This window comes from Sus scrofa, chromosome 2, assembly GCF_054392235.1.
Source record: "Sus scrofa isolate SSC_HxYL_T2T_F1_AM1 chromosome 2, Sscrofa_HxYL_maternal_Yorkshire_Landrace_v2.0, whole genome shotgun sequence".
Taxonomy (NCBI): domain Eukaryota; kingdom Metazoa; phylum Chordata; class Mammalia; order Artiodactyla; family Suidae; genus Sus; species Sus scrofa.
Genome location: NC_139384.1, coordinates 81,658,207 through 81,672,894, shown reverse-complemented (window position 1 = coordinate 81,672,894; position 14,688 = coordinate 81,658,207). Strand labels below are relative to the sequence as shown.

At 47.1% G+C, this 14,688-nt stretch overlaps 1 protein-coding gene across 4 annotated transcripts in view; it reads right to left on the bottom strand.

Moving 5' to 3' along the window:
- The window catches only part of ELAVL1 (ELAV like RNA binding protein 1), a 38,935-nt gene that overhangs the window by 19,056 nt on the left and 5,191 nt on the right, over nucleotides 1–14,688 (bottom strand). For all 4 annotated transcript variants that reach the window (XR_014835765.1, XR_014835758.1, NM_001195334.1 and 1 more), the window contains 1 exon segment: nucleotides 5,841–6,028. Coding sequence is in view for 2 of the 4 variants with exons in the window: in NM_001195334.1 (NP_001182263.1) it covers nucleotides 5,841–6,012 (172 nt within the window). In the remaining 2 variants the exon portion in view is untranslated.

Sequence of the window (14,688 nt, the reverse complement as noted above, 5' to 3'; positions counted from 1 at the left end):
TCAGACAACGGATAAGGAGGACTAAGAGATGATTCCATGGCGCTTCGCCTTGCTTTCACAGATCAGAGCAGGGCTCCTCACCCTGACCTGGGGTGCGCAGCTGAGGAAGGCAGGTGCCCCATGGACGAGGCCCTACTCTGCAACATGAAGGGTCAGGGCAGTTGAGTCCTTTCTCAAAAGATCCACAAGAGCTCAAGGGAAGATGTCCTTGAGGGAGAGAGACTGGGTCTTGGAGGTGGGGGGGATGAGTATATTAATTAGGCAATAAATACAAAATAGGAAATGTGCCAAAGGAAGGAAGATGGGCAAAGGACAAGAGGCCTTTTATTAAAAAAGGTTACAAACAGGAGTCCTTTTGTGGCACAACGGATTAAGGATCCGGCATTGTCACTTCGGTAGCTTGGGTCACTGCTGTAGTGTGGGTTCCATCCCTGGCCTGGGAACTTCTGTGTGCCTCAAGTTTGGCCAAGGGGAAAAAAAAAAAAAAAAAAAAGAGAGAGTACAAACAGCCAGTAAATATATGAAAACAGATGAACCTTACTAGAAATGCGAACTGCCACCAAGAGCAGATTCAGATGTCATTTCTTACTTAAGAGAAGAGGTGAGAAACCCTGCCCCGCCTAGGGGATGGCAGGGCTAAGCAGAAAGGTGTGAGAACTGAAGACCCCCCGGAGGGCCAGTTGGAGATATGGATCAAAAGCCTTTTGTTTGTTTATTTCTTTTGGCTGAGCCCATGGCACAAAGAAATTCCCGGGCCAGGGACTGAATCAGAGCCACAGGTGTAACAAGAGCCACAGAAGTAACACCAGATCCTTAACCTGCTGAACCACAAGGAGACTCCAAGAGCTTTTAGAAAGTATATGCTCTCCTGTCGGCCAGTTCATTTCCAGGAAGATTTCCTCTGGAAATAACCACTGAGCAAAGATTTGTGCCAGGAATGGAAAAACAGTTACAACCTGTTGTAAACTCACAACCTGCACAAAACAAAATACTATGTAACCACTGTGACCATGGAGAGACCCAGTGACAGGGAAAAAAGTGTTCAAAGATGTAGGAAGAAAAGTTTCCCTCAAAGCTCAGGGAGTATGAGTCCGTTTTGTAAAAGTACATGACTGCTCACGACCATATGTAAAGAAAAAAGACTGGAAGGACATGAACCAAAAAACTAACAGTGGATTGTGGATAATTTAAAATTTCCTTCCTGTTTGTCTCATGTTAAATTTTTCTCCGTAGGAACAAAGGTGATTCATATTAAGGGGAAAAAAAAACAGGCTGGGTATAGTGGAAGGGCTTTCCTACGGAGGGAACAGTATCAGCAAAATCACAAGAGTGTGAGAGCAAGGTGTGTCTGGGAAATGACAAGCAACTCAGTCCAGCCCAAGAGGAGGGTGAGTGGGGGTGCAGTGGCTGGGAATGAGGGGCCCGGGGTCTCAAGGAGACTTGGGAGCTGCAGGCAGGATTACGGATTTTATCCCAACTGGAGGTACAAGACAAGAGAGAGAAGCTGGATGTGCAGGTTGGGGACCAAGTGGCCAGTGTGACATAGTCCAGGAGGGTAGAGGCTGGCTCATGGTCCCCTATCAGCCATATGGCATCTGCAGAAGGGCTGGACACCAGGACAGAGAACAGGGCAGGGCTGCACAGTAAGGCTAGGTAGTGAGTGTGGGTGGAACAGGCAACAACAAACGTGTATCTCCAATGCAGGGGCCTGGCTGGCCAGAAATACTCTGAATCGTGAGGCCAGCGCATCAAACATTCCCAGCATCCCAGCCACCACCTTGTCCCCCACTCCTCCTATCACCAGTGCCTGGCCTGGTCAGCACTCAATAAATATTTGCTGAGTGAATGAATGTCCATGCTAATCTGCATTCTCCCCCAACCCCCATTCATTCATTCATTTATTCAACGAACACCAATTATGTGGCTACATCTGGGATACAATAGGGTCCCTGCCTCTGAGAACCATAAGGGTCTACTGGGCCAGAAAGTTCCAATTTCACTGCAGTGTGCAAACCCACACTGCAGATCAGTCTGACTGCTAGAAGAGTCAGGGGTTTATGGAAGCTGAGGGAAGAGGAAGTTTCTAAAAGGAGGAGACGGCCCTGGATCAGATCTGAGCCTCATTAGAAGAGGAGCATCTAATGCTGACTAGGTCAGGCCAGGAAAACATCTGAAAGCAAATGGGGCCCAGAAACTGAAGGGTTTTAAATCAGGTGAGTGACAGCGGACATTTGGTGTGTTGAAGAGATTCCTTTGCCAGGAGGAAAAGGAGTTAGGAGAATGGTCTGAAGGGAGCATGGGTGGCCCGTTAAGAGCCTAAAGTAATAGGGCAGGCAGAGGATGATGTGACCTGGTTTAGATGGTGGCAGAGGAGATGGAGGAAAAGGGGTGGAAGCATCCAGAAGGATGAGTGCCAGGGACATATGTCAAAGGTCAGGCTTAGATTCTGACTGGAGTCACTGAGTAGACAGTGGTGCCATCTGCTAAGATGGAGACCCTGGGAAACGAGCAGATGGCTTGTGGGAAAGTCAAGGTCAGCTTGGGAAACACAAGAGCCTGGAGCTCAGAACAACTTTCTGTTTGAAAGAGAAGGGGCCAAACTGAATATAAAGCTAAGCCCACAGTCCCCTGGTGGCTTCGGGTTAAGGATCAAGAGATGCCACTACCATGGCTTGGGTCACTGCTGTGGCACAGGTTTGTTCCCTGGCCCTGGAACTTCCACATGCTGTGGGCATGGCCAAAAAATTTAAAACTACGCCATGGGGGTGCATCTGCTCACCCCAGTGTTGGTTTAGGAAGAAGAGGGGGCTTAGGAATAGTCGAGGAGTGCGTAAGTTAATGGCTGGGAAAGAGCTGCTGGAGAGGCAGAGACAGGCCTCAGATGAAGGAGAAAGTAGGGGTGGGGGTTTATGGAAGCTGAGGGAAGAGGAAGTTTCCAAAAGGAGGAGACGGCCCTGTGAACAGGAGAGGAAGGACATCAGCTATAGTGGTTCTTACTCGGGGACAATTCTGTCCCCCAGGGGACACAAGGCAATGTCTGGGACATTTTTGTGGTTTTCGCACCTCAGAAGGTGCCACTGGCGTCTACCTGGTGGAGGCTAGGGATGCTGCTCAACACCCTGCAACGTACAGGGCAGCCATCCCACAAGAGTTATCCAGTTCCAAATGTTGGCAGTGCTCAAGTGCAGCAGCCTCGAGTTAGAGGGAGTCCCGGAATCTAGCAACGACTCTATTTGTTTACTTATTCTGTCTTTATAGGGCTGTACCCATGGCATATGGAGGTTCCCAGGCTAGGGGGTCAAATCAGAGCTGCAGCTGCTGGCCTACACCAGAGCCACAGCAACACCAGATCTGAGCCTCATCTGTGACCTACACCACAGCTCACAGCAATGCAAGATCCTTAATCCACCTAGTGAGGCCAGGGATTGAACCTGAGTACTCATGAATAATAGATAATAACAGTTACTGCTGAGCCATAAAAGGAACTCCAGGACTTTCTCATTTTTAATTTGTTGGTCACACCCATGGCAGGGAGAAATTTCCTGAGCCAGGAATCAAACCACACCACAGCACTGACAACACTGGATCCTTAACCTGCTGGGACACCTGGGAACTCCAAGAACTCTTTTAAGGACAGAGATTAGAGCATGTTTGAAGGCTGGCGGATGACTCTGGAAAGACCCAGAAAAGTGGGTATTTGCACAACTTGAGGTTCCTGCGATGCTGAGAAGGACAGGACAGAGGAGAAGGTGGCTGGGAAGCAGGAAGCAGTCGTCACCTGAGAAGAAAGGGGGCCTGAGTGGAGAAAACACGCTGAAATTGTTGTAGGCTGGGCTCGGGGTTTGGCAGGGGGGTGCGCCTGTCCTCGGGGATGGGAGACCCTCTCTGGGACGGGCCCTTGAGCCACGCTGGGGGAAAAAGCAATCAGAAGACCATAACCACATCCAGAGTGTCACCAGGGCAGTGTAATAAAGGACAAAAGGGAGTGACACGTGAGGTCACAGCTGGGGACCAGCCTCGAAGGAGTTTTCACACACCAGTGGGAGGATGAGAAAAGTGAATGCAACAGGTTTTCCATAAAGTTAAGTTCACTGAATTTAAAGAACCACTAGCAAGGTGTGGAACTGATATGCCAATCCAGGCCCGCCTACTCCACAACTCCTGGTGCACCACACTCACCTTACCCAAAAAGAGCAGGAAAAGTTTATTTCTGAACTGAAATCATTTCCAAATTACACTTTTGCTGCCTTCGTGGGTTCTCAAAACCAGTTCTCTCCGGACTGATCTCACCAAATCTAGGTGCTCCTATTAACATAGCTCACATTCCTTTGAAAACCACAACAAACCAAGAGACAAAGAAGTCAGGTAGCGAGAAGGCTGGCTCACAGAGCCTGTTGCCCTCGCTCAGGAATATCAGTGCTGCTGAACACTCCCTTCTACCAGAACATAAAAGGAGAAAAGCCAGACTTAGGAGCAGCGCAGGAGAATTTCAAAACCCCTCTGAACAAGGACTCTCTTATTAATCAAGGTGGTCTCCTGGAACTGGAGAGAGAGTGCTTTCTAGAACATTCCAACACTGTTCAATTTTGTGTGTATTACCTACAGTTCCTGTTTTGAAGACATTTATCAAATCGCAGACTCTCAGAAATGGAAGGGTCCTTAAAGAACTTTCAAGTTCAAAACTCCCCTCTGATGAACTAACTCCCTGCCCAGTAGCCAGCCAGCCTCTGCAGGAGTCATCCCAGGACAGGGACCTTCGTGTTATTGGCAAATGCTGAGAGTCAATGGAAGAGAACGATGGGTATATGGGGTTCAGTAATATTATTCTAATGTATATTGAAAATATAATAAGGTATTATTGTATTTACATAGTAAATATGGCTTTTTACTTAGCAAGTATTTTTTGGTGTAGGGAATCGCTATCCTATAAGCCCAGGTGGCAGCCAGAGCCCTCCCAAGAGGACTGGGCAGGGAGAAGGAAGGGAGGAGAAAGATGGAGAAGGGGAGGAGGGGGAGAGAGAGAAGGGCTCTCTAGAATATTCCCTCCTGGGGAGAAAAGAAACGACAAAGTGCTTCACAGCACTGGTCTCTGTGCATAAACCATGCCCTCAGAACAGAGGCCTCTCTAGGGGGAGAGATTTACCAGGTACCAGGCCTTCTGCAAGCCTTAGGAGGCAGGCAGTAGCAGGATGCAGAAGCCACCATCCCCACCTCACAGATGGAAACACTGAGGCTCAGAGGCTTCTGGTCACACTGAGACAGTGTGGGAGAGAAGGCCTCTGAGCTGGCCTGCCAACCCCACAGCCTGCCATGATCTGCTGCGCTGCTCCAGCCCCCGAAAGCTCAAGCCCAGCGTGTTTCAGACGTTCGAGAGGATAGTGTGACGGCAGTCAGTCAGAGTGGCCCAAACCTAACAAAGGTCAGCCTAGAGGAGACTCTGTTCTGCTGTGGGCCTGACCGTGTAGAGGGGAGACAGGGTAGGCCTTCCCCAAGCAGGGTGCTGGCCAGAGTCTCTTCTACACATGGGACCAGGCCGGCTTTACTCTCTGGTCCCTTTCAGCTCTCAGAGTGCTTCTGGTGTCTCATGTCCCCTCACTTTCCTTCCCCTCCCACCACCTCTGTCTTACAATGGACTTTTCCTCTTTTGGCACCCTATGGCCCATCTTACCCCAGCCCACTGGCAAAAAGAGAGATAAGATAAAAGGGAAACTTGTCAGCCCTCATTTCAAGGCTTCGGATCCTCTGTGCTGACGAATACTGCAGAGTTATAGGCAAAGAGGACAGTGCCTAGCGCGATGGCCGCACGTACCCTCTCTACAAAAACCTCTCTGGTTCTTTACCTGCGACTTTATCCCGAATAAGTTTTGCAGATTCAATTTCACCAATACTGCTGAACAGACTTCGTAACTCCTCCTGGGTCATGTTCTGAGGGAGGTAGTTGACAATCAAATTTGTTCTCCCGATATCATCCCTGCAGTCTTCGGCCATGTGGTCTTCATAACCATTAGACATTGTATTTTCTTAAGATCTGCAGGAGGGAAAAAAAGCCGAAGTCAGTCCCAGGTGCTGGAATTCCAATTTGCAGGCTATTAAGGCAACACTCATACTGCGTCTGCACTTAGGCATCATTCTTTTCAACACTGCAAGTTCAACTGATGTCCACACAAAAACCTGCATGTGGATGTTTATAGCAGCTTTATTCCTAACTGGCCCCGAACTGAAAGCAGCCAAGATGCCCTTCAGTAGGCAAATGGAGAAACACACACCAGTCATCTGGTATGTGCACACAATGGAGTGTTATTCTGTGCCAAAAGAAAGAAGCTGGGGGAGTTCCTGTTGTGGCTCAGTGGTAACAAACCTGACTAGTACCCATGAGGTCATAGGTTCGACCCCTGGCCTCGCTCAGTGGGTTAAGGATCTGGCATTGCCATGAGCTGTGGTGCAGGTTGCAGATTTGGCTCAGATCCCATATTGCTGTGGCTGTACGCAGGCGAGTAGCTGTAGCTCTGATTTGACCCTTAGTCTGGGAACTTTCATATGCTGTGGGTGCAGCCCTCAAAAGACAAAAAAAATAAAAATTAAAAAAAATAAATAAATAAAAAACAAACCCAAAACACAAACAAACAAAAAATAAGAAAGGAGCTAGGAAGCCACAAAGACGTGGAGCCTATGCCACTGCCATAGCAACTCAGAATCTGAGCCGCATCTGCAATCTACACCACAGCTCATGGCAATGCCATGATCGATCTTCTAAAAGCACCACTAGCTCTAGGTTTTGCTCACAGGCACTGCGGTGTAGCTGTCTACTCTAAGATGTCCTGTGTCACTGCCTCTAAAGAAGCAGGCACCCCATGGGGCTGAAATGTTATCACGAGAGAAAAACCCTGCTGCCCACAGTTGAGAGGTCTCAGGGGGCAGCCCACCCCTCTCTCCAGATTCCTACTGCCCAGCTCTGATTTTATGCTTCAAAATCCAGCGCCCAGTGTCAGGAGCATTTAGCCTCCTTTAATAACAGTCTTGCCAGTGGTTATATAAAAACCTGAACACACTTCCTGCTTAGGATTTCCTGCCTGCCCCAAGACAAGGAGAGAGGAATCGAGGAATCAAGTCTGGTTCCCTGTTTCCTGGTGGAGAACTTCAGTTCTTCTCTGCCTTTCCCCTTCTCACTTTCCACTCTTTCACTTGCTTCGGACAGTAAACCACATGAAAAATTAGTCCAATCCCCCAGCATTTCTTTTATTTACCTAAAAGTGTTTCAGGCTCCTTGCTCTTTACAAAACAGTTCAGCATCAAGAACCGTAACATAAAAGATAGGCCACATTAGACTTTCTAGGTTAAAAACTTCGGTAAAAGCATCTCTTTCTCTTTCTCTCTCTCAGACACACACACACACAGGCAGCAGCCTGGGAGAAAACACTACCAATCACCTTATTTAGACCCACAGTTCTCCCCCAGGGTAAGGCTGTCCCCACGGGACACTGGGTAGTGCCTGGAGACACTGCTGGCTCTCAAAACTGCAGGTGCTGGTGTGCCCCTGGCACCTAGTGGGTAGAGGCCACGGACACTGTTAAACATTCCACAAGGCACAGGACAGCCCCAGCAACCAAGAATTATTTAGGCCAAAGTGTCAATACTGCTGAGGTGGGAAAAAACTGATTTAGGGCACCTACAAATTAATAAGAAAAATCAACACATCACTAACAGAAAAGTAGACAAAGGATATAAGCTGCAACTAATAGATGCTGGCAACTTAAATAGCTAATAAGCCATGAAAAGAAGCTTAAGTTCATGAACAATGAGGAAAATGCAAAATAAAAAGAGAAACTACTTTTTGTCAGATTGGATGGAATACAACTCAGGATAGATAAAACCCAATGTAAGTAAGGATGGGGGGGGGGGACAACCTTACACACAACTGATTGACTATGACATGGTACAACCTTTAGGAGGGGTAACAGGGCAGTGCCTTACAAAAAAAATTTTTGTTGTTGTTGTTTTTTAGGGCTGTACCCACGGCAAGTGGAAGTTCCCAGGCTAAGGGTCGAATCGGAACTGTAGCTGCCAGCATACACCACAGCCACAGCAACTCGGGATCTGAGCGTCTGCAATGCCAGATCCCCACCCGACCCATTGAGCAAGGCCAGGGATCAAACCTGCATCCTCATGGATCCTAATCAGATTCGTTTCTACTGTGCCACAAGGGGAACTCCCACTTACCAAAAATTTTGATATGAATGGCTACCCTCTGACTTGGAGCTGTAGGAAACTGTTCTACAGAAATAATCACACATATGAAGGGTGATATATTGGAGGAACACACAAGCCCATTGCTGGATTTTACTTTTGTAAAATGCTGGACATAATAGGGATGGTTAAATAAATACAATTATTTAATGGGGATGGTTAAATAAATACAATTTTTAGTAGAAAGCTTGGCCCTTATGGGTTTAATCATGAAAAACTCCACAAATCAGTTAAACAGCCTATGGCCATGAGACTTTAAGATAGATCATTAGCTCAAAAACAAACAAACAAAATTATTTGCTGAAGCCTGAACCAAAGTACAAGGGTTAACTCTGAAAAATCTAAATGCACACTGAAGTTTGCTCAAAATGTGATTCAGACATTTTTCTTCCTTTTTTTTCCTTTATCCCTTTCTCCCTTCACTTTTGTTCCAAGTTAGGCATTTATTCCCCTCACCCTGCTTTCATGAATGATAAACTGGGCAGTAATTACCCATTCTCATTATCCAGTGTGGGGTGTCTTCAATGTTAGGTAAAAAGTTAGCTTTCTAAAACAGTGGTTGGCAAATCATGGCCTGAGGACCAAGTGTGTTCAGCCCACTACTTGTTTTTATAAATAAAGTTTTACTGGCACACAGTTAGTCTCACTTGCGTATGTTTTGTCTACGGCTGCTTTTGCACTCCAGTGACAGAGTCGAGTAGCTGTGACAGAGACCATATGGTTCACAAAGCTGAAAATATTTACCATCTGGCTTTCTACAGGAAAAGTGTGCCGACCTCTGTTCTAAAATGTAAAAATAGAAAAATTTCTTGGAGAAAATCTTTGTGACACTGGGTGAGGCAAAGATTTCTTAGATACCATACCAGAAGCCAAATCCATTTAAAAGAAACTGATACACTGGATATCACTGAAATTTAAAACTTGTTCTTGCAAAAGATACTGCTAGGAAAATTACAATCCAAGACTGGAAGAAAATATTTGCAAATCATACATCTGAAAAAAGGACTTGTATCCAGAATATTTTTTTAAAACTCTTGAAACTTAACAATAAGGAAATCAACAACTCAATTTTATTTTATTTTATTTTTTTTGTCTTTTTGCTATTTCTTTGGTCCGCTCCCGCGGCATTTGGAGGTTCCCAGGCTAGGGGTCTAATCGGAGCTGTAGCCACTGGCCTACGCCAGAGCCACAGCAACTCGGGATCTGAGCCACGTCTGCAACCTACACCACAGCTCACGGCAACGCCGGATCTTTAACCCACTGAGCAAGGGCAGGGACCAAACCTGCAACCTCATGGTTCCTAGTCGGATTTGTTAACCACTGCGCCACGAGGGGAACTCCAACAACCCAATTTTAAAAATGACAAAAGATGTGAACTGACACAGAAAAGATATGTGAGTGGCAAATAAAGACATGAAAAGATGTTTACCTCTAACAGGTATTAGAGAAATGCAAATTAAAATCACAACAAAGTACCACTACCCATTTAGGAGGTCTAAAGCAAAATAAAACAAAAGCAAGCAAACAATGACAACAAAACAGACAATATCAAATTCTGGTGAGGATATGGAGAAACTAGAACTTTCATGGTGGTAGAAATGTAAAAATGTTACAGCCATTTAAGATTGGCAGTTTCTTATAATTAAATACACACTTACCATAAGACCCAGCAACCCTATTCCTAGTCCTCACACACAAGAAATAAAGACTTTTATTCATATATAAAAACCTATGCATTATTGCTTATAGCAGCTTTATTCATGATTGCCAAAAACTAGAACAATCCTAATGTCCCTCAAGCCTTCAGTGGATGAACCATATTGTACATGGTACAACAGAGTATTACTCAGCAATAAAAAAGTACTACTATTCACAATCTGCGTCAGTCTCAAACACATTGCTGACTCTAAGAATATATACTGCGTGATTCCATTCTAGAAAAGGCAAAACTGGAGTTCCTGTTGTGGCTCAGCAGGTTAAGAATCTGACTAGAATCCATGAGGACACGGGTTTGATCCCTGGCCCCGCTCAGTGGGTTAAGGATCCGGCATTTCCACCAGCTGTGGTGTAGGTCACAGATGCAGCTCAGATCTGGTGCTGCTGTGGCTGTGGCCGGCAGCTGCAGCTCTGATCTGACCCCTAGCCTGGGAACTTCCACATGCCAAAGTTGTGGCCCTAAAAAGTAAAAAAAAAAAAGAAAAAAGAAAAAAGAAAAAAAGGCAAAAACCACAGGGATAGATCAGTGGTTACCAGGTGCAGGGAGCAAGGAAGGGGTTGACTATAACACAGTGGGAACATGAGCAAATATTTCTGTTTCTCAGGTGGTAAGATTTTCCAACAGCTTGATCATGGTGGTGGTCACATGATTTTATTCATTTGTCAAAACTGAATTAAAAAATAAATTTCAGGAGTTCCCGTCGTGGTGCAGTGGTTAATGAATCCGACTAGGAACCATGAGGTTGTGGGTTCGGACCCTGCCCTTGCTCAGTGGGTTAATGATCCGGCGTTGCCGTGAACTGTGGTGTAGGTTGCAGACGTGGCTCGGATCCCGCGTTGCTGTGGCTCTGGTGTAGGCTAGTGGCTACAGCTCCGATTAGACCCCTAGCCTGGGAACCTCCATATGCCACGGGAGCGGCCCAAAGAAATAGCAAAAAAAAGACCAAATAAATAAACAAATAAATGAAAAAAATAAATTTCAGGGAGTTCCTGTTGTGGTGCAGTGGAAATGAACCTGACTGGTATCCATGAGGACACGGATTCAATCCCTGGCCTTGCTCAGTTGGTCAAGGATCCAGTGCTGCTCTGAGCTGTGGTGTAGGTCACAGATATGGCTCAGATCCTGAGCTGCTGTGGCTATGGTGTAGGCTGGCAGCTGCAGTTCGGATTGGATCACTAGCCTGGGAACTTCCATATACCACACCTGCAGCCCTAAAGAGCAATAAATAAATAAATAAATAGTAGGAGTTCTCACTGTAGATTAATGGGTTAAGAACCTGACATAAGGGTTCCCGTCGCGGTGCAGTGGAAACGAATCCGACCAGGAACCATGAGGTTGCGGGTTCAGTCCCTGACCTTGCTCAGGGGGTTAAGGATCCTGCATTGCCATAAGCTATGGTTTAGGTCGAAGACGCCGCTCAGATCTGGCATTGCTGTGGCTCTGGTGTAGGCCAGCAGCTACAGCTCTGATTTGACCTCTAGCTTGGGAACCTCCATACGCTGCAGGTGTGGCCCTAAAAAAACAAAAGACAAAAGACAAAAAAAAAAAAAAAAAAGAACCTGACATAGTGTCCGTGAGGATGCGGGTTTGATACTTGGCCTCAAACCAGGGTTAAGGATTCAGCATTGCTGTGGCTGTGGTGTAGGCTGGCAGCTGCAGGTGCGATTTGACCCCTGGCCCAGGAACTTCCATATGCTGCAGATGTGGCCATAAAAAGAAAAAAAAAATTTTTTTAAGATTTAAAAAATGGAACTTCTGCACGACAGCCCTGTTCCTCCACATGCTGACTCCACCTAACACATCCATTCAAGGCTGAGCAGCCTGTTCTCGGTCAACTGGCAACAACGAAGAACCCAAACCCCAAGAGCAGAGTTTCTAGGCATGTAGGGGCCACCTTGCCATCCAGATCCCTTCCTCTGACTTTTCCAAATCTGCATATCTCATCCAGGGTCAAACCAGCTCTGTCCCCACAAGCACCAACCACAGCCGGGCCTTGGTATCTGCCTGACAATCAATGACTCTCAGGTCGTGGCCATCTCTGGCTGTCTCTCAGCTCATCTCTCCATGCAGCAGCCCCGTGGACTCGTCCAGGTCACTATGCCCAGCCCCAACAAGCCAGCTCCTCCCCTCCAGCTCTCCAGGTCAGTGGGGTCACCACCCACTGAGGCTCAAGGGCAGTCATTACACTGTTAATAAGTAACAGGGCCAGGCCTCAAGTTGTCACTACAGAGCAGCCTTCCAAGGAAGAAAGGCCAGGTCCTTCATGATAGCCCTACTCATCCCCTTTCTCCCCTCACTCGAGTTTCCCCAGTGTGCCACAGACCTTCATATTTCTGGGCCTTTGTTTCAGCTGCTGCCTTGGCAGGGACGGCCCACTCCCTCCATCACCTCCTCACTTTTCTTTAAAGAGACTCACAGGATCCTGGGTCACTCCAGTTCTCAATGCCCACACACCACTGCTGTGAACATCTATTGAAGCAAGAATCACTCTAACTGGTAATCATCTGCCAAGACTACATCATTGTCGCCAAGGGTCCCCAAGCAAATACAGGGTACTTGGCAAAGTAAAGGTGTGTCACACAGGCACACAAAGGAGAAAGGGACAGACCCAGACAAAGGGTCTCAAATTCTTCTGAGAATCACGTGTATTTGGTGCAGTCTTTTTTTTGTGTGTGTGTGTCTTTTTGTCTTTTTAGGGCTGCACCCATGGCATATGGAGGTTCCCAAGCTAGGGGTCCAATTGGAGCTCTAGCTGCCAGCCTACACCACAGCTCACAGCAACGCAGTGTCCTTAACCCACTGAGTGAGGCCAGGGATTGAACCCGCATCCTCATGGATGCTAGTTGGGTTCGCTAACCAGTGAGCCATGACGGGAACTCCTTGGTGCACTCTTTTAAAGAAGGGTGCTTGGGGAATTCCCGTCATGGCTCAGTGGTTAATGAATCCGACTAGGAACCATGAGGTTGTGGGTTCGATCCCTGGCCTCGCTCAGTGGGTTAAAGATCCGGCGTTGCCATGAGCTGTGGTGTAGGTTGCAGATGCGGCTCAGATCCTGCGTTGCTGTGGCTGTGGTGTAGGCCGGTGGCTACAGCTCCGATTAGACCCCTAGCCTGGGAACCTCCATGTGCCGCGGGAAGCAGCCCAAGAAATGGCAAAAAGACAAAAAATAAAATAAAATAAAAAGAAATTGTACCTACAGTCTATTAACACATTTAGTATCTTAATTTTTTAGGATCATCCAGTCCCACCCCAATGCACAGAATCAAGGGAAACTTAGTTTAGCAAAGCAGTTCCCGTAGATTTGTAAATGTTTCTAGTAACGGAAATATCACAGAGAAGTCCTTTTGGATGACCTCAGAAGGCTTTTAGCCCCATCATACTATTTTTTGTGTGTGTGTGTCTTTTTAGGGCCACACCTGTGGCATATGGAAGTCCCCAGGTGAGGGGTCAAATTGGAACTGCAGCCGCCAGCCTGTATCACAGCCACAGCAATGCAGGATCCGAGCCGTATCTGCGACCTCCACCACAGCTCACGGCAATGCTGGATCCTTAACCCACTGAGAAAGGTCAGGGATCAAACACATTTCCTCATGGATACCAGTCAGGTTCTTCTTACTGCTAAGCCATGACAGGAACTCTCCCACTGCACAATTTTAAACAATCCTTGTAGTCTGTGTGGCTTCAGTGATGTCCATGTCGGCAGTATACCTACTATGTATATAAGGGTGTGTATGTGTGTGTGTATAAATGACACAAAACATACGTAGGTGGTATATATGCAAAGCAACAAGACTGGTTTCCATCAGGCACCCCTGAGAATCTGTCTCATTTTATAGTCACAGTGGAGGCTTTCTAAACAACTTGGGCCAGAACAAAACTAGAACAGTCAAATATATCCTCAGGCTCAACCCTGACACTTCACACATCATATAACAGGGCTTGGACTAAATTATTTCTAAGGTCATTTCCAGATGTAAAGTCCCCAGTTCTCCAAGGTGAAAGTCTTAGGAAAGTAGGGTCACCCAGGGAATACTCTGGTACCAGAAAAAAGCTGAAGGTACCATCTGACCCAATTATAATGGCTATGCAAGGTGAGGGCTCACTCAGGTGGACATGGTCCCTGTTTCCTTACTCTCCCTTCCCACAGCCCAGCGAGGGGAAAGCTGCCCAGCTGGGGCAGCTCAGCTAGGTCATAGTAATTCCATGTCTGCCAGGCTGAGCAGCCCAGGTGAGAGGCACAGCAGGTGAGGGGCAGGTGCAGCCCGGTGTCTGGATGCATCAAAGTCCCCATGGGCCCCAGTTGGGACTTGATCAGACCACAGCCCTGCTAAGAGTTCTGGCTTCTTTCTGGCTGGTCAAGGTCCCTCCATGTCCTGGAAGGAAAAACCCACAGGCTTTGACAGACATACCTTTTTTTTTTTTTTTGAGCCACACCCAAAGCATATGGAAGTTCCCAGGCTACGGGTAGAATTGGAGCTGTAGCTGCCAGCTGCAAAGTAGGTGGTCACCCCCTAGCTTGCAGATGAGGAGCCTGAAGCTCCGGGACGGGAAATAACATACCAACAGTGGTTTGGCTAATTAGCAGCGGGGTTAGTGCTAGAGCTTAGGTCTGTCAGAGCCTTGTCTGCAACCTACACCAGAGCTCACAGCAATGCTAGATCCTTAACCCACTGAGCGAGGCCAGGGATCAAACCTACATCCTCACGGATACTAGCTGGGTTGTTTTT